General features: G+C 43.6%; 1 protein-coding gene across 1 annotated transcript in view; it reads left to right on the top strand.

The window, feature by feature from the left end:
• LOC126481059 (vitamin K-dependent protein C-like) overlaps positions 1-20,996 on the top strand; it is a 172,278-nt gene extending 151,282 nt beyond the window's left edge. Inside the window, exons 6-8 of the mRNA XM_050104542.1 lie at positions 347-609; positions 10,361-10,418; positions 20,078-20,996. Of these exons, the coding sequence (XP_049960499.1) occupies positions 347-609; positions 10,361-10,418; positions 20,078-20,202 (446 nt within the window). The 3' untranslated portion in view covers positions 20,203-20,996. The remainder of the gene's footprint in view (positions 1-346; positions 610-10,360; positions 10,419-20,077) is intronic.
• The last annotated feature ends 4,730 nt before the right edge of the window (positions 20,997-25,726 follow it).

The following is a 25,726-nucleotide window of genomic DNA, read 5'->3' on the forward strand; positions in this document are numbered from 1 at the left end:
TAAATTACCTTAAGGACAAACACACACACCGATGCCCGAGGGAGGACTCGAACCTCCGCTGGGACCAATCGCACAGTCCATGACTGCAGCGCCATAGGCCGCTCGGCTAATCCGGCGCGGCGTTTACATATCTATGTATTTGAATACGCATGCCTGTACCAGTTTCTTTGGCGCTTCGGTGTATATAGTCGGAGGCATCCAGAGTGTTCCAAAAAGTGGTGTTAGATCCTAATTTTTTACAAGGGGATCTCCCGTCTAGACCGCCTTGTAATCTATACTCTACCTACTGAGCCCTCTTCCCAAATAACAGAGTTTTGACGACGCCGGTAAACGTGATGCTTTTCAGACCGGGCGACGTACCTGGGACAGGTGTCGACGGCGGCGTCTTGGTCGGCCGAGGAAGCGACCAGTGCCAACGCGACGGCAGTGAACGGGACTGCGGGCAATGCGACGGCGGCGGCGGCGGCGGGCAGCGCGTGCAGGGCGCGCAAGCTGCCGCTGCCCGTGCTGCAGCAGCGCGACTGCTTCCTCAGCAACGTCAGCGCGCGGCTCGTCACCGAAGACAAGGGCTGCGCCGGCACCCCGGGCACCGCCGCGCTACTCTGCCCGGTAAGACACTGCCGCAGTAGCCACAGTTTTCGCTCCTTCCTCCTCTATAGCTCTACTAGACACATCTATTTCGCAGAATAATCGAAATACAGTACCTCTTAACGACCTATCCTTATTGGTTTTATGACATCATAATGGAGTTTTCAGCTTGCAGCAATCTTGAAGGCGAGCCACTGGCAGAATTCAAACCATTTTATACGGAGGCATTCAATAAGTAATGCGATACATTTTTTTTCTCGGCCAATTTCGGCAGAATATGTTCTGGAACATCATGGAATATGCCTGCTTCACGAAATCCGATAGGTGGCGGAGCTATACGTCGCCTTCAAAATGGCGTCTGTAACGGAGATGCGTTCCAAGAAGAGAGGTGTCAAAGAGTTTGTTATTGACGGAAAACCTCAGCATCGCAGATATTCAGAGGCGCTTGCACGATGGCTGCTGAGACCTGGCAGAGAACAAAAGCAACGTGGTCGTTGAGCGAGGCGTCTGTGATCATCGCCACAAGGTCGCGCGCAACAGGTTTCCCGTGTGTCGGCCGGCCGCACACAGCTGTGACTTCTAGACTGTTGGCACGTGCGGACACTCTCATTCGAGGTAATCACAAACACCTCGCTGCACAACTGGACGTCTCTGATGGTAGTGCTGACACACTTGTCCACCAGTTGAGGTACTCAAGAAAGGTGTGTGCCCGCTAAGTTCCTCGCCGCTTAACAGAAGACCATAACGAGTAACAAAGAACATTCAGTGCGGGACTGCTTGCGCATTACGCGTGACTCTTCATATCAAACCGGAAACAGAACAGCAATCCATGGAGTGACGTCACACCACCTCTCCTCCGAACAAAAAGTTTAAAGTCGCAGCCGGCCGGAGTGGCCGAGCGGTTGTAGGCGCTACAGTCTGGAACCGCGCGACGGCTACGGTCGCAGGTTCGAATCCTGCCTTGGGCATGGATGTGTGTGATGTCCTTAGGTTAGTTAGGTTTAAGTAGTTCTAAGTTTTAGGGGACTGATGACCTCAGTAGTTAAGTCGCCTAGAACTTAGAACTAATTAAACCTAACTAACCTAAGGACCTCACAGACATCCATGCCCGAGGCAGGATTCGAACCTGTGAGCGTAGCGGCCGCTCGGTTCCAGACTGTAGCGCCTAGAACCGCACGGCCACTCCGGCCGGCCACAGATAAAACTTTATATGTTTGAAAGCAACACAAAGCAAGTACAGATTAAGCACGTTCACAGGCCTTATGAATTAAGTGGTTAATTATTTTGTATGCCGTGTACTGGAATGCCAGGTAATGAAAACTCAGAACAGTATTTCCTACAAAAGCAGAGAAGTGGATGAAGAGTTTCCAAAATTGGTCGAACTGGAAACCCTCGTCTCCTTTGAGCAAATTGTCTGCTAATTACATTTCGACAGCTTTCTTGTTCATTGAATCTCAATATGATGAGACCGTGGAAGTATCTGGACTTTTACGTAGTCCATGAAATGGCCGGTGGAAGTACTGCAGATTTGTTGGGCTGTAGAAGTCAGTTATATTGCTGGTGTCCGGTGCGAACTGTTTATCCTGTGCCGCATGCCACACTCACAAGAAATTTCACTCAGTCGCTTTTCGTAGAACAAATTCTAGTACCGCAGTTGGTACTACTGGTTCTACGAGTGAAATCGGTACATTTCTGTGGTGTGCGTACTGTAAGACCTTCGGTACACACACCATCAGATTATTTGACTTGTCGCTCTAACGAAGTAGGCGAGTGTCAGCAATATGTCTCGTGGTCTTATCGTGGCGTGTTTATCTTCTGCTGTTAGGTCAGACGATAGAAATGCCACTTGCACGCTTAGAGTAGCAGATTGACGCTGACCAACTTTAAACAGAACTTGATTAATTTTCACACTCATTTATTAAAATAACAACAAGCATAAAATTACTTAACTTGGTTATGGATGCTATTCAATTGACAATCTGAAGTTCCTTTGGTCTTGGTACGTTAAGCTTTTTCTCACATATCTCTGATACTTGACAAAGTGTCTATACATTTATCTTCATGGCTATGTACAGTCGTGGACAAAACGAGTGAGACCCCTCGCCTTTTCGTTATGCTGATCCGCGCGGCTTTAAAGGCTGCTACACAGCATAACCGGCAAGGCGACGAAGTGCTACCAACATACTATGCGCAGGCGTGAAATTGAAAAACTATCCGAATTTTGTCAGACTGTTTTCAATCATGTGTAAGACTACATTAATGCTGATTAGTTCAAATGGCTCTGAGTACTATGGGACTTAACATCTGAGGTCGACAGTCCGCTAGAACTTAGAACTACTTAAACCTAACTAACCTAAGGACATCACACACATCCATGCCCGAGGCAGGATTCGAACCTGCGATCGTAACAGTCGCTCGGTTCCGCACTGAAGCGCCTACAACTGCTCGGCCACAGTGGCCAGCAATGCTGATTAGTGTGTTATGCACAATACGTAACTATAATATATAAGTGAAAGAATAAACGCTAATTAGTATGAAATGTATTGATAAACATGAATTTCAGCTTATCGAGATTACCTAACTGTTTTAGTAAGACAAAGTACCCCATATCTTTATCAATTAGCAAAATATTATGAGCATTCGGCCACGTTCTGTGTCAACGTTCAGACCGGTCATAGTGGATTACTGTAGCTGACCTATCATAAAAGCGTGTAAATTTAGCAATGCGTGAAGATTCATAACGAAAATCAGTTAAAAATATTTCTGTGCCACACTTAAGTCAACTCAACTATTGACAGAAGTGGAAAAAAGTAGGCAGTAACAAGTATGAAATTCTAGAAGAGTTTCATATTGATATCAACAGGGAGTCGGTACAGAATAAAGGTAGCAATAAAACGTATTGGGGGCCCGAGAATTTCTTAAAATTGCTTTACTGATAGTCTATCTGCCTCCATTGAGATTAGAACAGAAAACAAACCAGACCTCCCTTGCAGTAGCAAACACCTTTCACTACACTAGCAGGCAACCCAGGCAAACAACCCTCTATTATTACCCCAGACATGAATAAGCCAGCAATTCGCAATGAAAAAGGCAAAATGATTTGCAGTTTCTGTTGCATAGAGCTTTCTAGATTCAAAAACATGAATTTTCTACCTTTATGTCGCCGCTCATGTGACAATAATTCGGAATGTTTATCGAAATAACAAAATACCGTTACTAGCAAGTAAATTTAGTACTACAATTCTGCACCACCCCAGGAAATAAACGGCGACATAGCTGCCAAACGTATTCTACAGTGTTTCGAATTCTCCATTAGACTCGACACAGCGAGAAAACGATCATTAGCCGAAGTGTTTCTTAAGCTTGCTAGTAGTGGGAATGTTCGCATTTCTAAAACGCATTGGCATTAATACTAGGATCTGAATTATCACGTGTATAGGCAAATGGACTTTATTTGCTTTCCTGTAAACGGGTTTTGGTTCGAAAGCGTAACTACGATTAATATGCTGATGTATCGACTGCAACTAGAACATTTCGAATAAAGAGTAGGAGGAATTATTTATGCAGCCCTCATCTTCAGTAACTGTCGTTGCTATTTTCTTTGTTAGGATTTCGTCACCTAAATCGTTAAAAATGGAACCCTACTAGCCTTATTTTCTTGACCGTCTGTCTGTCTACCCAACTCTTAAAACCCGTTTACCTCGAGTAGACATAATAAGCGGAAATGTATCGCACTTCCTGCGGTATACGGTCCCTTGGTGGTGTAAAAAAGTGAGCTTCTATATTAGGATCCAGTATGACTGGTCTGAACGATGACACAGACCGTTTCGCGGCCGAATGCGCATAATATTTTGCTAATTCGTAACGATCTGGGGTACTTTGTCTTGCTAAAACAGTTATGTTGTCTCTAGAAGTTGACATTCTTTATTAATACAGTTCAAACTAATTCACGTTTCATTTATATCTTATATTTATGTGTTGTGTTTAACACACTAATCAGCATTAGTATAGTCTTACAGATGATTGAAAACAGTCTGACCAAGTTCGGATAGTTTTTCAATTTCACGCCTGTGCATAGTATGTTGGTAGCACTACGTCGCCTTGCCTGTTATACTGTGTAGCAGACTTTAAAGCTGTGCGGATCAGCATAACGAAAAGGCGAGGGGTCTCGCTCGTTTTGTCCACGACTGTACAGGAATATGATAATTTTCTTAGGTGCAGACTGAAACTTGACTACAGACAGGTACAAACAAATGCAGACTGGTACAGACTAATGCAGACTGACTAGTCGGAGGTCTGTACACTCGTTATAATACCTTGCGCGTTCAGGTATCACTGCGCGAGTGTGATCCGTGAGGAGAAGAGGTTCTATGTTAGCAGCAATCTCATTGGCTGCGTTACATATTAATATGCGGATCGGCGGAAGCAGAATTTGGTCTGTCTCTAAGGCAGCGCCATCTCGTAGTGCAGAGATGGACGAGCGCTGCGTCTGCGCTGTTGTGCTTAGCGGGGCGCCCTCTAGTGGGAAAGTTGTGTACTCGCTGACTACGCGGAACTATGTACACAACAATTTCCCTTTTATACATTCATTACGGTACATCTAAACGAGTGTACGTCAAACTGCAGCCTGCGGGCAGCATGGGACCCGAATTAAGTATTCGTGGGGGTCGCGGTTCTCAGCCTATTTTATGCTAATATGCATCTAACAACTTAACAGCCGAATCAGAAAAAAAATCAAGTTTATCTGTTTAGTAAAAAAGCACAGATATTTACAGAGACATTAATATTTTAAGACGTGTTTAATTATAACACGTTGGTGAATTCGGCCGTGGGCTAAGTGAACTTTGCCGCCTTCCTCAGGGCAGAGGGATACCTAGCGCAGTGGCTGCAGGGTAGAGGACGTGAGAGGGACAGTGTTTCTTTATTTGCACTCCAGTAGTATCCTACTGACAACTCAAAGGCGTGGGCGACTCGTATCGATCAGTCTCTATCTTACAAATTTTACAACGGGAGTAATATGGATTCGTGAATCCAACTACGAAGTTAAATTAAGGCTTTTGTAATAGAAAGCAATGAACAGAAGAAAAATGACATGCAAACATTTAGTAAACATTTGTGATCCTAACTCACATTGCAAGTGCATTAAAATACAAGCACATCTATTGTTGTTAATCAATCAATCATCCGCTCACAAAGACAACACTGCAACACTGTCAGGCAAGTACAGTCACAGCAATTTGAAACTGAGAGCAGTCAAGACGAAGTGCCGACTTTTAACGGTCAGTACTTGAGGGGTCGGCGGCCAACTTATCGCGACTTTACTATAGCTACACAGTGTGACCGTCTTCGTGCGATAAATGTACACTACTAGCCATTAAAATTGCTACACCAAGAAGAAATGCAGATGATAAACGGGTATTCATTGGACAAATATATTATACTAGAACTGACAGGTGATTACATTTTCACGCAATTTGGGTGCGTAGATCCTGAGAAATCAGTACCCAGAACAACCACCTCTGGCCGTAACAACGGCCTTGATACGCCTGGGCATTGAGTCAAACAGAGCCTGGATCGCGTGTACAGGTACAGCTGCCTATGCAGCTTCAACACGATACCACAGTTCATCAAGAGTAGTGACTGGCGTATTGTGACGAGCCAGTTGCTCGATTACCATTTTCAATTGGTGAGAGATCGGGAGAATGTGCTCGCCAGGGCAGCAGTCGAACATTTTCTGTATCCAGAAAAGCCCGTACAGGACCTGCAACATGCGGTCGTGCATTATCCTGCTGAAATGTAGGGTTTCGCAGGGATCGAATGAAGGGTAGAGCCACGGGTCGTGACACATCTGAAATGTAGCGTCCACTGTTCAAAGTGCCGTCAATGCGAACAAGAGGTGACCGAGACGTGTAACCAATGGCAGCCCATACCATCACGTTGGGTGATACGCCAGTATGGCGATGGCGAATGCACGCATCCAATGTGCGTTCACCGCGATGTCGCCAAACACGGATGCGACCATCACGATGCTGTAAACAGAACCTGGATTCATCAGAAGAAATGACGTTTTGCCATTACCTAAGTTCGTCGTTGAGTACACCATCGCTGGCGCTTCTGTCTGTGATGCAGAGTCAGGGGTAACGGCAGCCACGGTCTCCGAGCTGATAGATAGTCCATGCTGCTGCAAACGTCGTCGAACTGTTCGTGCAGATGGTTGTTGCCTTGCAAACGTCCCCATCTGTTGACTCAGGGATCGAGACGCGGCTGCACGATCCGTTACAGCCATGCGGAAAAGTTGACTGTCATCTCGACTGCTAGTGATACGAGGCCGCTGGCATCCAGCACGGCGTTACGTATTACCCTCCTGAACCCACCGATTCCATATTCTGCTAACAGTCTTTGGATTTCGACCGATGCGAGCTGCAATGTCGCGATACGATAAACCGCAATCGCGATAGGCTACAATCCGACCTTTATCAAAGTCGGAAAAGTGATGGTACGCATTTCTCCTCCTTACACGAGGCATCACTACAACGTTTCACCAGGCAAAGCCGGTCAACTGTTGTCTGTGTATGAGAAATCGGTTGGAAACTTTCCTCATGTAAGGTGTCGCCACCGGCGCCAAACTTGTGTGAATGCTCTGAAAAGCTGATCATTTGCATATCACAACTTCTTCTTCCTGTCGGTTAAATTTTGCGTCTGTAGCACGTCATCTTCCTGGTGTAGCAATTTTAATGGCCAGTAGTGTAACTTAATAAATAAAAACCACTTATAAAATGCAGATAGTCCCAAGTGGACTATGCATGTCAAAGATTGAGTATGAACGTGAACATAACCTTTAACGTGAATAGTCCTGTTGATACTATGTCCATATATGATTTAAGTGGTTGTGCTGTTTTAACTTATATATACTGCACTGCAGATGACAACAACAACATTGTGACTGAAACCTCGATGTGGAATAAACAGTATTCGCGACTGATTGCTGTACCCTTCGCTACCTAAAATACTGTCGCCGGGCACAGCTGCTTTGCCATGGAATCAAACCTGATAATAGTAATTTGTGTATGCTACCAGTTGGTATCAATATCGGTACATATGCGGCTTGAGGCGCCGCCCCGCAATGTCGTTATTGGCTCTTCAGGATAGAAGTTTGACGACCACTGATCTAAACAATGGAAAGTTGTCACCACTACCGGATCCGCCCTCAAATGCCCCGGTAAATAGCCATTACTGCTCGGTTCCTATGGCGTAGACATCAACAGCCATTATCTGCTCGCTTCTTTGGGCAAAGAGCAGTGCGGTAGCAGCAATTGTAGTGTGACAATCGATTCACAGTAACTTCTTAGCGTCCACATTTCCGTAATCACTTGCACCATTGCGAAGGACAGTCCTGAAAACCGGTCTCTTCAGTGGTCACTGACCACAGTTGCCTTGTTTCCGTCTGTATGGAACGTACGCATGTTGACGTGTGGCTCAATGCCTCGTAAAACCCTCCTTACCTTTCCTGGATACTGCACCTGCGTTAATGCCAGATCCACTCGTTCTTTAGTGCTGCTTTCTAATACATCGGGCTTAATGCCTGACGGCCATTACCCGCTGCATCTTCGTGGAGCTCAGTCTTAGTTTGTGGAAAGCACTTGATTTAGTTACTTTTATACGTTCATCCACGTGGAGCCATACACCAAGTGTTTGAGTTTGTTCAATAATGATTTTTAATCCATTTACTTGTTTCCGAAATCTGAAGAGCTGGCTCCACTTGTAACTTTCACCCGTAGATATAGCTATGAATCACGATCGTAGCGAGTTCCTTTGTGAATACCTAGAAGCTGCATTGGTAGCTCTCAAACAGCTGCATATGGCCGATGTGAGTTGCTGCAGTGGTGGAGTGGCAGTGCAGTTTCTCACTTTTGCATACTCATTGCGCTGCTCACCTCCTGTCGCCAGTGGGGAACACAGATAACCCAGGTCTGACACCGAATTGTGATCCGACGGTGTCTCGAGGTTCGTCCACTGATCTGGAACTATTTTCTAGGAAATAAAGGTTATTCAGTAGTTACCGCAGACAATCGGAGCCGGCCGGTGTGGCCGAGCGGTTCTAGGCACTACGGTCGCGGGTTAGAATCCCGCCTCGAGCATGGCTGTGTGTGATGCCCTTAGGTAAGTTAGGTTTAAGTAGTTCTAAGTTCTAGGAGACTGATGACCTCAGAAGTCCCATAGTGCTCAGAGCCATCTGAACCATTTTAGACAATCGGAGAAAACAGGACCTCCGTCTCGCATTTGAGCAGTCTTCTTTGCTCCATTGAGATCTGGCCAGCCACAGACATCTGTCATTTAGATGCGTAAAATACCTTCGTGTACAAGCAGTCTGTACTATCTCTATTGGTAGTCTATATCTGATCTCTATTGGTAGTCTATATGTGAAGCATTAGCACTAGCTACGAAGAGTGGGATAGCAATGTTTATCAACTACAGATGTCGCTTAGGCGCATTTATTATTCCTTGTAACACAGTCACCTTTTTCTGCAGAATTTACTCTGCGTGTAGTAGTCATATGAAACGACCATTCGCAGGTAATACGTTGCTTCTTTTGAGCTACAGGTAAATGTACGTACTGATGTTTCAGCTTGTTAGACTACGATTTTTTGAAATGAAATACTCGTATACGCTGATACGGCAGTGTTATTCCTATGTCTAGATACGTCAGAGAAGCTACAGGCATTTCTGGCTGTACAGCACACACATTTCTGTGTGTAATTTGTTGAATGATATTCTTCAGTAATAGCTGCACATTATCTCTCAGGCAGGAGATTTGATTATATTCTACGATGTCTTTGCATTGAACATGAATCGTACTTTGTTTCAGTGGAATTAGAATGTAAGTCGTCTATAGCGCTTTGTATTGACAATATTGTCTTTCGTAGCATTCTGTACTTATAAAGAAAGGAAATCATAGACGGTTCCAATAATTAAGAAGTGATGAAACTCACATGATGAAATATTTCTGGACTGTTCAAGAGCTGCCAAAGAAGAAACTGAAACCTTCACGGTTAGATCCATTCCAAAATTCCAGGAAAAATTTATTTTCCGTAATTTATGTTTCAGATTTTCTCCTCAAAGCTAGAGAGAGATTTACGGGTGCTTGGAGCTCATTGAAGTGCCAGAAAGAAATGATATCTAAGTCTCTGCATATGAGATGTGAAGAGGAGAAAACACCTTTGGTCCGCAGCTCGTGGTCGTGCGGTAGCGTTCTCGCTTCCCGCGCCGGGGTTCACGGATTCGATTCCCGGCGGGGGCAGGGATTTTCTCTGCCTCGTGATGACTGGGTGTTGTGTGATGTCCTTAGGTTAGATAGGTTTAAGTAGTTCTAAGTTCTAGGGGACTGGTGACCATAGATGTTAAGTCCCATAGTGCTCAGAGCCAAAACACCTTTGTAATAATTGTAAACAATAGCAACTCGGGACGAAACTGGTATATCCTAGTACTTTAGCATTCTAATTAGCTTATTCTTAATTATCTGTGTGACACTATAATGCTACTTATCAGAAGAACCTTTGATTTAATACGGATGTTCAATCTTTAGTTAGTTAGTGGCCACGCGGATAAACCGCAGGTTCAGGTCGTAGGATTTAATGACGATCGCTTTGCTTTCATAAATTATTATTCTCATTATAAAGTGTGTTCCAGCAGCAATCTATAACTGTTTTAACAGAGACTTACTTCCTCTCAGTAGCTATTAAGCCTAATACTCCATGTTGCTGTTACTTTACAGGGAGACGCTGGGGGGCCGCTTCTGTTTCGCACCTTGCAAGGAGTCTACCAACAGATTGGTAAGTCGACTGCACTGCGGCACTACATTCCCTGCGGCTGCGGAAGTAAGATTACGGAATTGATGCTTATTTTGGCGAGGAATATTTAGACGAAAATGAAAACATTGCAGCTAGAAGGAAATTTCCGTGTGCGTCCAGTTGGCGAACGAGGACGAGACACTCTTCTTGTGACTACTTAGGTTTACCTTATCCATATACAAGATGACTTGCGTACCACGAATCGTCAGACAAAAATACGCGTAGTAACAGAATGTGACACACGGAAAAGAGATTGAGTGTGCGTTCCTAAACATCTATGAGTATTGAATTTTGATTGAAAGCATTCCTTTGAAAAGATTATGCCGAAGCAATACCTATTTCCTGTGGTTACAAAGTTGTTTTCAAAATCAATCTTTCACTTTGTCTTTTAGAAGCTTTAATGTAGGAGGAATTGAGAAGAGCTAGTGTGTAGCCTTGAAAGTACTGGCAGAATTAAATCAGCGAGGGCGCGTAGTGAGTTGCGCCTAAGTAATCCAATTAGCAAAAGCATTGACCCCGAAAAACGACTGTGTGATTGGAGTCCCAACCCAGAATATGAGGTCTGTTGGGAAATTTGAAGCTTTGCTCCATACAATAGTAAGCAAAAGATAAAGCGTCTTTCTAAATTTGAATAGCTAAAAACGTTGTTTGCAAGGACAGTTTTCGATATATGCTTACTACGGCAAACATTACACAAATGAATAGTGCCCCGGCTATTGTGTCTCTCGGAAAAGCAAGACGTCTCAGCTCGACAGATAACACTTATTGCAATTGAGAATATATTCAAAGCACTACTGCGATGCAGACGCAAGAACAAAAAAGGAAACAAGCTTGTCAAAAACCATTTACGTCTCACGCAACTGTAAGTTAATAATTAATAATACAACTAGTTTCAGTCAGATTACAGACCATATTCGTGTATACAGAGTTAACAAATCAATCGTAAGTCATTAGCGATTACAGACCATCTTCATGTATACAGAGCTATCATTTCAATCGCAACTCATTAGCTTATACAAAAGTCATCATATGAATTACATTCCTGCGATGGACTAATTGTGTTATTAAGAAAATGCGTTAAAATTCAACTCTGTAAATATGTGTACCACTTAATCGTTTGTAATCTGACTGAAACTGGTTGTGTTAGTAAAATTGTTGAAGTACAATTGTGTGGAGTGTGACACCATAACTTCCGACCAGTGACTCAAAGCTGTAGATCATCGCGACTTTAGGATAATGTGATTAAACACAAAAAATAGGTAGTGCTCTTCTATGGGACGACAATACTCATTTTGCAAAGTGTGAAGTGCGTGCACGTTCCACCGTCTCCATGATAAACGACATCCTTACGAGGCATCACCATTGCCCATCTCTGGCTACATCTTTGGCAACAACAGCCGGAAATAGCCAGGAACATAACTTCGAAAAAGTCTGCCAATATTTATTATCGTTTCTGTCCGTGATTGCCTGGCTGATTTTAGGTTCAAATGGTTCAAATGGCTCTGAGCACTATGGGACTCAACTGCTGAGGTCATTAGTCCCCTAGAACTTAGAACTAGTTAAACCTAACTACCCTAAGGACATCACAAACATCCATGCCCGAGGCAGGATTCGAACCTGCGACCGTAGCGGTTTTGCGGTTCCAGACTGCAGCGCCTTTAACCGCACGGCCACTTCGGCCGGCGCTGATTTTAGGAACAGGCTATACAAACTTACTTGTATCGGAGCTGTTGTAAGTTTCTGGCACTGTGACACGGACAGTTATCCTGCTGGAAGATGCCATCTCCTTTAGGGAGCACATCAAGCGTGAAGGGATGCAGGTGGTCAGCAATGACCTTCACGTAATCCACAGCCGTCATGGTGTCTTCGATTAGTTCCACATGTCCCACGGAAGCCTAGGTAAAAAATAGCAAAATAGGCCTTCATCAGCCTGCGTCCGTGACGTGTTGCATGTTACAGGCAGCAGTCCAGGTGGATGCTGCAGTGTTCACACATGAACCATCGACACACTGTAACAAGAAACGCGATTCGTCCGACCAGACGACTTGATTGCATTGATCCAAAGCATATGTGCCCGCAACAGCATTGTACTCTGTCATTAGATCTGCCACAGGTCAGCTGATTATACTGCTTTACAGAGTGGGTAAGTCAAGTCTCTGACATTCATGTTCTGTGATGAGTCGAGCACGTCCAATACCTTGTCGCCCACTCGCAGTTCCATTTTCGTTCAACCAGACCACGACAGTAGCACGCGAACAGTCGACAACATTCGCCGCTTCTGAGACGCTCGTTCGTAGGCACCAGGCGACAACAGTCCATCATTTGTCAAAGTTCCTTATGCTAGCGGATTTCCCCGTTTGCAGCCTGTGTCATCACTAGAATGATAAAGTGCATCTCTGCACTGTTCATACAGTGTCTTTACCACGTCATGTCGCTGATACGAACCAGGTGGCATTAAGTCTCGCAGTTGGCAGTGGTGATAATGTTCTGGCTCATCAGTATATGCTGTATATAACGTGAATTCAGTTATGTAGATCAATTACTCATTGATAACTTTTTCTCACTTCCCATTAGTATATATAAATATTTTAGCTAAGGCAAATACGCTGTACCTCGGCAAGATTTTGTCACCATTTATTTAACATTCTCGCTGAAAATATTTATATTACTTCACTGTTTATGACGCACAGTCGGATTGTTAATCATTTCATCGGATGATACTTACTAGCACGACTTATTAACAGTTTCTGTAGTACTGCATACATAGGAGTTCATTAGGGCTGAGTACTGCCAGAAGAAGTGGGCCATGCGTCTTCAGAAGCCGCTATCAGCTATGGAGAGATTGGGAAGAGACTTGCTGTGTTCTGCAGGGGTGAAAATATTCTGCCCTGAGAGAGAGAGCAGAGCATGGCAGCAACGGTTTTTGATGCTGGGCGAGAAGAACCCCCATAGTACAGACAGAGTGGGTGAGAGGTTGCTCTCAGGTGGGATGGAAAAATATTCAGAATAGCATGCCTGTAGAAAGAACATCAGTGGCGGAAGAAGGCCAGTATGTTTTTAGTGTGAAGGAATGTGTAGGATCACAAACGATGGTTACAAACTGACCTCCGGGCGCTCTTGCGGACACTATTCGAACTATGCATGTACACTGCGAGCCGTGTGACGTGTTACATTGTGCTTCTGGTATAAGCCATCATGCCGAGGAAAATAAATTAGATGTAGGGGTGGACATGGCCGACAAAGATAGATGCATACTTGTGTTGATCCATTGTGCTTTCCAGAATAAGGAGATCACCCAGATAAATAAATGCAAATGTCGTGTGACTAGGGCCTCCCGTCGGGTAGACCGTTAGTCGGTTGCAAGCCTTTAGATTTGACGCCACTTCGGCGACTTGCGCGTCGATGGGGATGAAATGATGATGATGAGGACAACAAAACACCCAGTCAATGAGAGGAGAAAATCTCCAACCAAGCCGGGAATTGAACCCGGGCACTTGGGATTGACATTCTGTCGAGCTGACCATTCAGCTACCAGGGGCAGACATCACCCAGATGATGCCACGAGAACATTCCCCAGGTCATAACGCTCCTTCCTACAGCCTTGATCCTTCCGACGAATGTTGCAAGACCGTATACGCCAAAGGCCATCTGTCCGGTGGAGCATAAAATGTCATTTATCTGAAAAGCCAAATTGTCGCCCACTCCAACGAACCATACGCAACAACGGTAGTTGAGGAGGCACTCTTGGTAGCCCCTTGGTTCGTCTGGGCGGTCAGTTGCTCAACATTTGCACGTCTGTTCGTACGTCTACATCTCCGCAACCGTCATTCACTCCTGTCATTTATGGCCCATGGCCAGTCATATGCAGCAAGGGAAATCAGACAACGTTGAGAGTAAAGACATTTCGACCGTCAAAATTTTGTTAGTAAACTGTCGAAGAAGTCGTAATAAATTTTCCAAATTTACTGCCCTCTAGGAATGTTCCCACGCTCAAATTATTCTTGGGACCGAGAGCTGGCTGAAACCTGAAGTGGAAAGCTCTGAGATATTTAGCGAGTCGTGGAAAGTATATCGCGAGCACAGATTAGGGACCGTAAGGGTAAGTGTTCATTGGAGTTGACAAAAACGTTGCCTCTTTGAGGTCGAAGTTGAGTGTGGCAATGCAGTTATCTGGTTGTGTATAACAGGTGTACGAGAAACCAAGTTGATTGCTGGATGTTTTTACCGGCCACCCGATTCCACTGTGACAGTTCTAGAGTCATTTAAAGAAAGGCTACTATCAGCAGCGCGTAAACACCACGATCATGCATTCAAATGTGTGAGAAATCTTATGGGACTTAACTGCTAAGGTCATCAGTCCCTAAGCTTACACACTACTTAACCTAAATCATCCTAAGGACAAACACACACACCCATGCCCGAAGGAGGACTCGAACCTCCGCCGGTATGAGCCAGACAGTCCACGACTGCAGCGCCCAAGACCGCTCGGCTAATCCCGCGCGGCCATCATGCATTACTAACCTGCCGAACGTAAACTGGGATGTATGTGGATTCATGAGGTCATCAGTCCCCTAGAACTTAGAACTACTTAGACCTAACTACCCTAAGGACATCACACACATCCATGCCTGAGGCAGGATTCGAACCTGCGACCGTAGCGGTCGCGCGGTTCCAGACTGAAGCGCTTAGAACCGCTCGGTCGCATCGGCCGGCTGATCACGTTTTCTGAAAACTGTCTTGAGCAGTCAGCTCGGCAGCCCACACGCAATGTAAATATGGATTAGCGATATGGGTCACTATGGCAACTATGATTACGAAAGTTAATAAATCAGTCAAGAAGACTAGAAGAGTGTTTCTTTACAAAGGGCAGATAAGTAATTGTTAGTATCTCACTTAGACAGTGAATTGACATCACTTAATTCCAGTAAGATGGACACAGAGAAATTATAGGCAAATTTTAATCAGATTATAAATCATAATCTGGAGAGTTATTTGCCTAATAACTGAATAAAAGGTGGAAAAGATCCACACTGGTTCAATAATGAAATTCGAAGATTCTGAGAAAGCGGAGGCTGTTGCACTCTCGGTTCGAAACAGAACGGACAAATGACAACAAGTAAAGATTAACAGAGGTTCATGCGTTTGTGAAAAGACATATGCGGGAAGCGTACAACAACTACCACCGTTACACCTTAGCAAAAGACCTGGCAGAGAATTCGAGAAAATTCTGGTTCTATGTTAGATCGCTAAGCGGATCTAGGGCTTCCATTTAGTCCGTTGTTGACCAATTTGATGAAGATAGCGAAACTAAAGCCGAAGTTTTAAATTTCACACAGGATAACCGTAAAAACATACCGCCGTTTGACCATCGGACAGTCTCCCGTATGAACGACATAGTAAGAAGCATTCCTGGTGTGGAGAAACAACTGAAAGATTTGAAAGCAAATAAATCACCAGGTGCGGATGGAATCCCAGTTCGATTTTGGACCGTTACCTAGCCCGCATTTATCGTGAATCTCTCGCCCAGCACAAAGTCCCAAGTGACAGAAAAAACGCGCAGGTGACTCCAGTATGTAAGAGTAAAAGAACGGACCCGCAAAATTACAGACCAATATCCCTAACTTCGGTTTTCTGCAGAATCCTTGATTGAGAAGCTAACGTCTACGAATAAACATGGTTTTAGGAAGCATCGCTCATGGGAAACGCTGCTTGCCCTTATGTCACATGATATACAGCGAACTATGGATGAAGAGCAACAAGCAGATACCGTTTTTTTCTAGATTTACGAAAGGCGTTTGGCACGGGGCTCCATTGCAGGCTGTTAACGAAGGTTCAAGCATATGAAATAAGTTTACACGTATGCGAATGGCTCGAAGACTTCGTAAGTAACAGAACCCAGTATGTTTTCCGCGAAGGCGGGTGTCATCAGAGACAAGGGTATCCTCAGGAGTGCTCCAGGAAAATATGATAGGACCGCCTTTGTTCTCTACATACATAAACGATTTGGCGGACAGGTTGGGCACCAATATGTGATTATTTGCTGATGATGCTGTGGTGTACGGTAAGGGATCGAAGTTGAGTGACTGTAGGAAGACACAAGACGATTTAGACAAAATTTCTAGTTGGTGTGATGAATGATAGCTAGCTCTTAACGTGGAAAAATGTAAGATAATGCGGATGGGTAGAAAAAAAAACCTTTAACGTTCCGATACCGCATTACTTGTGTGCTACGTGTCACAATCAAGTCGTTTAAATATATAGGCATAACATTGCAAAGCGATATGAAATGGAACGAGCATGTGATAACTTTGGTAGATAAGACAAATGGTCGAATTCGGTTTATAAGTAGAATTTTAGGAAAGAATGTTTCACATGTGTAAGAGACCGCATGTTGGACACTGGTGCGACCTATTCTTGAGTATGGTTCGAGTGTCTGGGATCCGTACCAGGTGGGATTGAAGGAAGACATGGAAGTAATTCAGAGGCGGGCTTCTAGATTTGTTACTGGTCGGTTCGAACAACAAGTGTTACTGGCATGATTCGGGAACTCAAATGGGAACCCCTGTAAGGAAGGCGACGTTTTTTTTGAGAAACGCTAGTGAGAAAACTTAGAAAACGGCCATTTGAAGCTGACTGCCAAACGGTTCTGCTGCCGCCAACATACGAGGTGCATTCAAGTTCTAAGGCCTCCGATTTTTTTCTAATTAACTACTCACCTGAAATCGACGAAACTGGCGTTACTTCTCGACGTAATCGCCCTGCAGACGTACACATTTTTCACAACGCTGACGCCATGATTCCATGGCAGCGGCGAAGGCTTCTTTAGGAGTCTGTTTTGACCACTGGAAAATCGCTGAGGCAACAGCAGCATGGCTGGTAAATGTGCGGCCACGGAGAGTGTCTTTCATTGTTGGAAAAAGCCAAAAGTCACTAGGAGCCAGGTCAGGTGAGTAGGGAGCATGAGGAATCACTTCAAAGCTGTTATCACGAAGTAACTGTTGCGTAACGTTAGCTTGATGTGTGGGTGCGTTGTCTTGGTGAAACAGCACACGCGCAGCCCTTCCCGGACGTTTTTGTTGCAGTGCAGGAAGGAATTTGTTCTTCAAAACATTTTTGTAGGATGCACCTGTTACCGTAGTGCCCTTTGGAACGCAATGGGTAAGGATTATGCCCTCGCTGTCCCAGAACATGGACAGCATCATTTTTTCAGCACTGGCGGTTACCCGAAATTTTTTTGGTGGCGGTGAATCTGTGTGTTTCCATTGAGCTGACTGGCGCTTTGTTTCTGGATTGTAAAATGGCATCCACGTCTCATCCATTGTCACAACCGACGAAAAGAAAGTCCCATTCATGCTGTCATTGCGCGTCAACATTGCTTGGCAACATGCCAGACGGGCAGTCATGCGGTCGTCCGTCAGCATTCGTGGCACCCACCTGAATGACACTTTTCGCATTTTCAGGTCGTCGTGAAGGATTGTGTGCACAGAACCCACAGAAATGCCAACTCTGGAGGCGATCTGTTCAATAGTTATTCGGCGATCCCCCAAAACAATTCTCTCCACTTTCTCGATCATGTCGTCAGATCAGCTTGTGCAAGCCCGAGGTAGTTTCGGTTTGTTGTCACACGATGGTCTGCCTTCATTAAACTGTCGCACCCACGAACGCACTTTCGACACATCCATAACTCTATCACCACATGTCTCCTTCGACTGTTGATGAATTTCAATTGGTTTCACACCACGCAAATTCAGGAAACGAATGATTGCACGCTGTTCAAGTAAGGAAAACGTCGCCATTTTAAGTGTTTAAAACAGTTCTCATTCTCGCCGGTGGCGGTAAAATTCCATCTGCCGTACGGTGTTGCCATCTCTGGGACGTATTGACAATGAACGCGGCCTCATTTTAAAACAATGCGCATGTTTCTATCTCTTTCCAGTCCGGAGAAAAAAAATTGGAGGCCTTAGAACTTGAATGCACCTCGTACACTGCGCGTAGGATCACAAAGATAAGATACGATAAATTAGAGCTCATCCGGAGGCTTGCAGAGTACCTGTGCAGATGTAGATGTAGAAGCAGATGAAACCGAGCACACACCCAGCAACAAAGTCGGGGAGCACGAGTTGTGGGGCAAGTTTCGGGGCTGTTACGCGACATTTGCCATACTTACGTCGCAGGTCTCAGTTTTCCCATCGAAACGGGGAATATGAGACAGTGTTGTATGACTTATTGAAGTCTGTACGTTTTCCTAGTCAGTTTCCACTTCAGAAAGCCGCCAGTGCCCTATAGAACGAATATTAAGATTTTACCGCCATGCAGTCCATAAATTACATGAAGGAGATGACAGAGGCAGTTCTAAGTAGAGATGAATTTGCAGTTTACGGAGAGCATATTGCGAATAACTTAAGAAACAATGGAAGAATGGAGATAGGTAATTTCATTAGCCCAGTGAGTAATTGATGACGTTCTTCTGAAATGAGAAAAGGGATTTTGTGGAAGGATAGCGAATTCGGATGTGCAGAATACCACACAATCTCCAATCCATTCCTTGCAGTCAACATCCGTTACCACATATAGAAATCACACAATTTCTTCTGGCTCCTGCTTTCTTTGTACATGGCAACTCTGTCAAGCTCTCGTTCAAAATTCAATGACCACTCATAACCAAAGTGTACACATCGCAACATTGTGAAACGCTCGTCCAAAATTCAGAGACCACCCATAACCAAAGCGTACAATTACTGTTAGTCAAATTTAAGTAAGAAACGTAAATGTAGGTGGTAAAGATGTACTCATTAAAAAATCACTACTAAAATAAAATGTAGCGTCAAAAATATTATTTCTTATGTATACAAAGCATATTAGCGAAGTAATTATTTTTTCATAGGTGTCTGGGATGTAACATGGGACGTTGTTCTATAGACAAATTTAAGTAATAAACATAAATGTAGATGATAAAGTTTTACTCACTAACAAAATAAAATAAAGCGAAAAATGGTATTGTTTCTTACCTATACAAAGCAAATCAGCGAAGTAATTATTTTTTTGTAGGTCCCTGGGATGTAACATAAGGTCGTTGTTTTGAAATTATAATCATACACATCACGCAAGTGAAAGATTCAGAATTGGCAAGAAACCGGAGTGTGACTGCTACCCTGACCGAGGCTGGATTGGTTACCTAAATACAGTGGACACTTTCGAAATCTTTTCAGAAACACTCTGGGTCTGGGTTTCGTAATCGGCAAGCCACATTCTTAAAAAGTGCTTGAAACGCATACCATCTAGTGTTCGAGAAGATTCATAATAAGAGTAACGTACCGCGAAAATAGATTTCTTCCCAGTAAAGTTTACGCTTATTTGTTTTTCTTTTCTAATAATATTAAATTAATTAAGCACAAATTAGGGACTGAGAGCAATTTCTTGGGACATTGCGCTCTGCTAACTGCAGTGTGACTGACTCCGACGGTGTGGACGGGCGACTTTGTATAGCGACTGTCACGATACGATGTATCGGAAATGTCGGCATACAATGTCGAGCGACTTTGCTGCTAGGGGTGTACATGCCTTACACGACTCATCGGACTGTGTATTTGTTGTAGCTCATTGCTTTCTGTAAGTAAAATCTGTGTCACATGTTGTTCCAGGTGTCCTGGCGTCGGCTAACGAGTGTGGTGAGAACATCAACGGGCCATCTTTGTATACCCGTGTGGCGCCGTATCTGCGATGGATATTTGCCAACACGAGGGACGCTTGTCTCTGCTCCGCTTAGTCCACTTAGCTGTGACACTGCGCAGAACTGGAATGGTGCTACGGCTTCGATAGACATCTGCAAATTTTTGACACGTAGCAAGTGGCTCTAATGGTGCACACGGAGGCACGGTTTTGCGTCTGATACCCGGAGACTGCACAAGTTGCCAAAGATACTTAGGTTAACATTACGAAATGCTGTGTTGATCACACTGCGTTAAGGATAAATTTATAACTGAAAGTCGAGTCGTCAGTGCAGTTCCTTATGCTTACGAGTGTGTCGTCGTTCAAAGTATTTAAATTCTACTTTCCTTCAGCGACGTGCAACTGTAGCTGTTGTGGAGAGAGACTGGTTTGCAGAATGTACAGGTAGTTCATTAAGGAACAGCGTTTTTATGCAATTTTTATATGATTAAGAAACTCAAGCATGCTGCAACTGAAATCTCGTTATAGTCAATTCACAAGAAAAAAAAAATTAAACCTCTTATGAAACCGTGTAGCAAATCTGTATAAAACTCCCAAGGCTGAGAATGTTAGTAAGGACCATATCTGACTAGAAAATTAACGAAGAAAGCGAAATACACACTGAGCCTGGAAACTATTGCTTGAAATTTGAGGCAATGTTTGGTGCACAATAATGAACACCAGGTGTTCTTAAGGTAAGTAGCGGAGGTGAGCACCAGTTTGGTCTCGTTTACAAGGACAGCTCACTAACTCGTCGTATGGAAACCCGAAAATTAAAAAGGATCTGTCCAGCAGCAAAAACAAACAAGAATTGTAGCCATTTCTCAAAGTGATTCCTAATAAAGAACGAATAGTGCACTAACGCTGTGTATTGCAAAGACTTCTTTTTTTTCCCTAGTGTTTATCCCACCTATAGTGTATTCATCATTAGAATAAACCTGATGTCGACATTACATCGTCTATTCTTCCACGTTTGTTGGAATCTCGTTGGATTTCGTTTCACGTGGAGCGGAAGCCAAGCTGTCTCGAGTACAGTCAAGTATGATAAAAAGAACATACACTATGCTGTGCATATCGACTAATCGATAATTCGGGAAAACAGCTTTACCGGCGCATTAAACATGGACAGCACTGGCCAGCCAGCTGGTCCAACTAACCTGTAGTGATGGGAACAGTTTCAGTTCGCTTCACACTGCATGAATGGACGAGGAAACTAAACCCATCTTGTGGCACACTAAGCACCGAAGTGCTACTCCTGCATTTCGCGATTGGCTGGTGGGCTGGAACTTAAAGTGATGGATTGGCCTTGGATTTCATGTGCGAGGTAATCCTCACGGCATTGCGGGGTAGTTACTCACGCAACAGGACCGGCCAACGTGTGGTGGTGTTGGTGACCTAAACCGCTGACAAACCGATGAATTTAAGACGTAAAAAGAGTCGAGCAGAGAAGCAATATAGCGTCGAATGACATTTAATTTTAAAGGAGAATGAAAATATATTCGACAAAACACCAATAATACCGCATACTGTTTAGCGGACCAGACGGAAAGCATAACATGCTCTCGTTCTTAGCTAACATACCACGGTAATTAAAAAGAAGAGTGTGAAAATTCCTAATGTAAACACAAGGTAATTTTTCTGAGCGAGTAATGTTTCATGCAAAAGCATATTCAGGGATTTTACCGTACAGCTAAATATTAAAGCCACTGATGTTATTACAGGAAGTCCTCTTGTAATCTCTAAACTTCCATATCGGAATTCGAGAAATACATTTCAATGCGGAAACCGTCATCCGCCATGTTGATAAAGAGTCGATCAACAACAGAATCCACGAACACAGTCAAGCACCACATTTTTTTCCGTTTTTGAAGTAGCGTACTGTTCTGTATCCCGCCAGTATTCGGCAGTGATGTGCGACAAAGCTTCGTGTATTAGTTTCAGGACATCTGGCAGATAAAAGTCTTGATATTTCTCGCGACAAGTCCCTTAACTTGGCCCATGTCAGTTCTGTTATGTTCGTATTGCAATGGTAAGGTGGCAACTGTAAACATGTTGCATTTGTATGGTATGCTCGATTCTGTGAAAATTATTATCTTTCATCCAGAATGAGATTTTCACTCTGCAGCGGAGTGTGCGCTCATATGAAACTTCCTGGCAGATTGAAACTGTGTGCCCGACCGACACTCGAACTTGGGACCTTTGCCTTTCGCGGGCAAGTGCTCTACCATCTGAGCTACCGAAGCACGACTCACGCCCGGTCCTCACAGCTTTACTTCTGCCAGTACCTCGTCTCCTACCTTCCAAACTTTACAGAAGCTCTCCTGCGAACCTTCTGGAAACATACCCTAGGCTGTGGCTAAGCCATGTCTCTGAGTATCCTTTCTTTCAGGAGTGCTAGTTCTACAAGGCTCGCAGGAGAGCTTCTGTAAAGTTTGGAAGGTAGGAGATGAGGTACTGGCAGAAGTAAAGCTGTGAGGCCCGGGTGTGAGTTGTGCTTCGGTAGCTCAGATGGTAGAGCACTTGCCCACGAAAGGTAAAGGTCCTGAGTTCGAGTCTTGGTCGGGCACACAGTTTTAATCTGCCAGGAAGTTTCATTATCTTTCATGTTTCTACGGCCACTTTGGAGAGTGTGGGAATGAATCTTAGGTATAAAACAACGGGCGTGGTCCAAATAAAGAGTATCTGATTTTTAATTTTTGTCGCAAAAATTTAATTTATGTTTTATTAATTTCAGTGGCCTTTATTAATAATCTTTTATGAATGATCGATGATCAAGGATGTATATTTGCAATATAAAACTGCAATTTTGCGTAAAGTATGTAATTACAAACTGAAAGACGTGTAGTTTTTGTAAAAAAATGACAATTAGATAAGTGTTAATTAGCAAAAGTTTGATGAATTTTACATTTAAAAGATGTAGGTATTCCAAATTGAACAAAAAAAGAAAGACGGAAGCAATACTAGAACGACCACTCCATGGACTGGACGGGAACACCATTCTACAACGCTACCGATTTTTTTCCAGCTGTGTATCCTGTTTTCAAAGAACGCCTTAACGGTATTAAATGCAGTTCGGAAAACTTCAATGGAGATTATTTCTGTAAACTTGTAGAAAACGTTAAGAACAACCTGTTTCCCGCCACTTTTTAACGGTGTTTCAAGCGCATGTTTCACTACGGAGCAGGAAGCAACGTCAGCCATGTTTTTACTGCGTATCAACAGCGTGTTAAGGCCGGTTCCCACTAGGGCTGCCGCGCGTCAAAACCGCGCGTCAAAACCGCGCGTCAGTGGCGTGGTTGCCATGGAAACGGCGTCAGCGGCACGGCGCGGCGGGCTCTGCGTCGCGGTTTGACCATGTCGAACCGCTACCGCTGCCGCGTGCCGCGCTCCAGGTGCGCGCCGCCAATCACAGAACGCGCTGAGCGTGACGTCAGGTACGGAACCCCGGGCCACACGAACTTTCGCCGAACCGCTGGCGCGGACGCGGCGGCAGCTATGAAATATTTATCATCCGATTCCAAGGAAACTATTCGGTATAAAAATTTGATTCTTGGGCATGTTACAGCCAGATATATTTTCTCGATAAAGGACCGAATTTCTTTTCGTTATTCGTCGTGGTTACTTGCTGTATCGCATTTACGTAAACCATTACACGAAATTTTAATGAGTGTGCAGAGGTAAAAACGCATTGCGTGGACTTTGCGTACAGTTCATTTTAGGTAATACATTATTGCATATGAAATTTAGTCAACATATCGAAATTGTTTTTAAAGCTGAGAGCAGATCGATAGCTATCACCGTTCTCGAGATATTGAATGATATGTCAGCGGACGGGCTGTGCCGTGATCGCGCGCGGATTGCTCGCGACGCGACCGGTACTTCGTCCTGCTCGTCGTAAACCATGTGGTTGTATCAACCGCAAATTTCGTAAACGGTTCAAGAAATCGAAACGTGTTTTTTTGCAAACGATAACTTGTAAAAAATCATGTATTTTGTTGCATGATAAATTTCCAAAATCTGTTTATCTATCGAGATATGAAAGTAACTACAGTTTTTCAGAAGGGATAGATGAATTTAAACGGCATTTAATAGCATATTGGAAGTTAAACCGAAACTAATTTGCTGGTATTTCGTAAGATTTAATTTTCTATGTATCTACGGCTATTGATTATTTCCTTTGGTAAGTAACAAATGTTTCTTTCTTGGTCCAGTGTACTTCATTGGTTCAAGACGCGTTTCGCCTTTTACTTTAAGGCATCTTCTGTGGAATGTAGAATGACTCAGTTTTGCTTTGATATGTGATACTTGCAGATTATAAAACAGTTCAGATCTTTTTTTACGTGAATAGCTGTTTACTTACAGTTAATCGAGTTTTTGGCGGACATATACGCTTCCCCTCACCTGGTCACATGCTGGAGGTTGAACTAAAACTTAGATTTGGAACATAAGCACATTTTCATGTTCGCTCTTTTTTCTTCTGTCACTAGCTGTAGACATTTTACTGAAAACTCTGATTTGAAGTCGTAACTACAGTGTGTTCACCTCATGTCCCTTCCTGTTTTGTTTGTTTATGTACATGTTGCCAACCTAAAAAATTATATGCGGAAAACTAATGTTTGTTTATTTCTGTTCTCCTTATATCTGTATGTATGTGTGGCTAGCCAGTGGTAGTTATAGAAAGTTGAAAGTGAATGCAGTAGTTGTCAGACAGTGGTTGAAAGATTTGGTGTTCAGCTGATTTCAGTTTTGGTTTAAATGCATTGTGGAGGAGAGCATGGAAGAGTAAATTCACTGCTTAGATTAATAGATAAAATAGTAGAATAGCATTTCAACAGAATATTATTATCAGAATACTATCACCCAACCCCTTTGTCCTCACTCTTTGACGCCTCATAATACGTCCTGTCAACTAACCCCTCTTGTAGTCAAAGTTGTGCCGTAATTTCCTCTTCCTCCTCTATTTAATTCCGCACCTCTTCTTTAGTTACACGATCCTCGTATCTAATCTTCAGCATTCTTATTGATTATCACATTTTGAAAGCGTCCATTGTCTTCTTGAGAGAACTGTTCATCGTCCACGTTTCACTTACATACAAGGCTGCACTCCACACAAATACCTTTGGAAAATAGTATCCAACCATTAGAATTTATATTCGATGTGAACAAATTTTCTTTTTCAGAACGCTTTTCTTGCTATTGACAGTCTTCATTTTATGTCCTCTCTACTTCTGCCTTCTCAATTACTGTTTCCCTTTCAAGTCATTGAAGTCTTAGAAATGCAGTTTGGTTTCTGTACAAGTTGTAGACAATCTTGTGTCCTGTGTTTTATCGATGACATCTCCAGAGCTTGAAAGAATGTTTTAATTAAGATTGTCAAAACCTTTCTCTAAACACGAAAATGCTATAAACAGTTTCACAGGTCCTCAGTCAGTCTACTTAGCTAAGTGGTAGGATTAGTATTTCCTTGCGTGTTCAGACATTTATTTCACAGGAATCTAACATTGTTCTTATGTTACTTTGTACAACCCGTCCCCCCTCTCCTCTCTACATATTCCTTCCACTTTCTAGCCTTCTCTTATTTG

Source organism: Schistocerca serialis, chromosome 5 (genome assembly GCF_023864345.2).
Source record: "Schistocerca serialis cubense isolate TAMUIC-IGC-003099 chromosome 5, iqSchSeri2.2, whole genome shotgun sequence".
Classification (NCBI taxonomy): Eukaryota; Metazoa; Arthropoda; class Insecta; order Orthoptera; family Acrididae; genus Schistocerca; species Schistocerca serialis.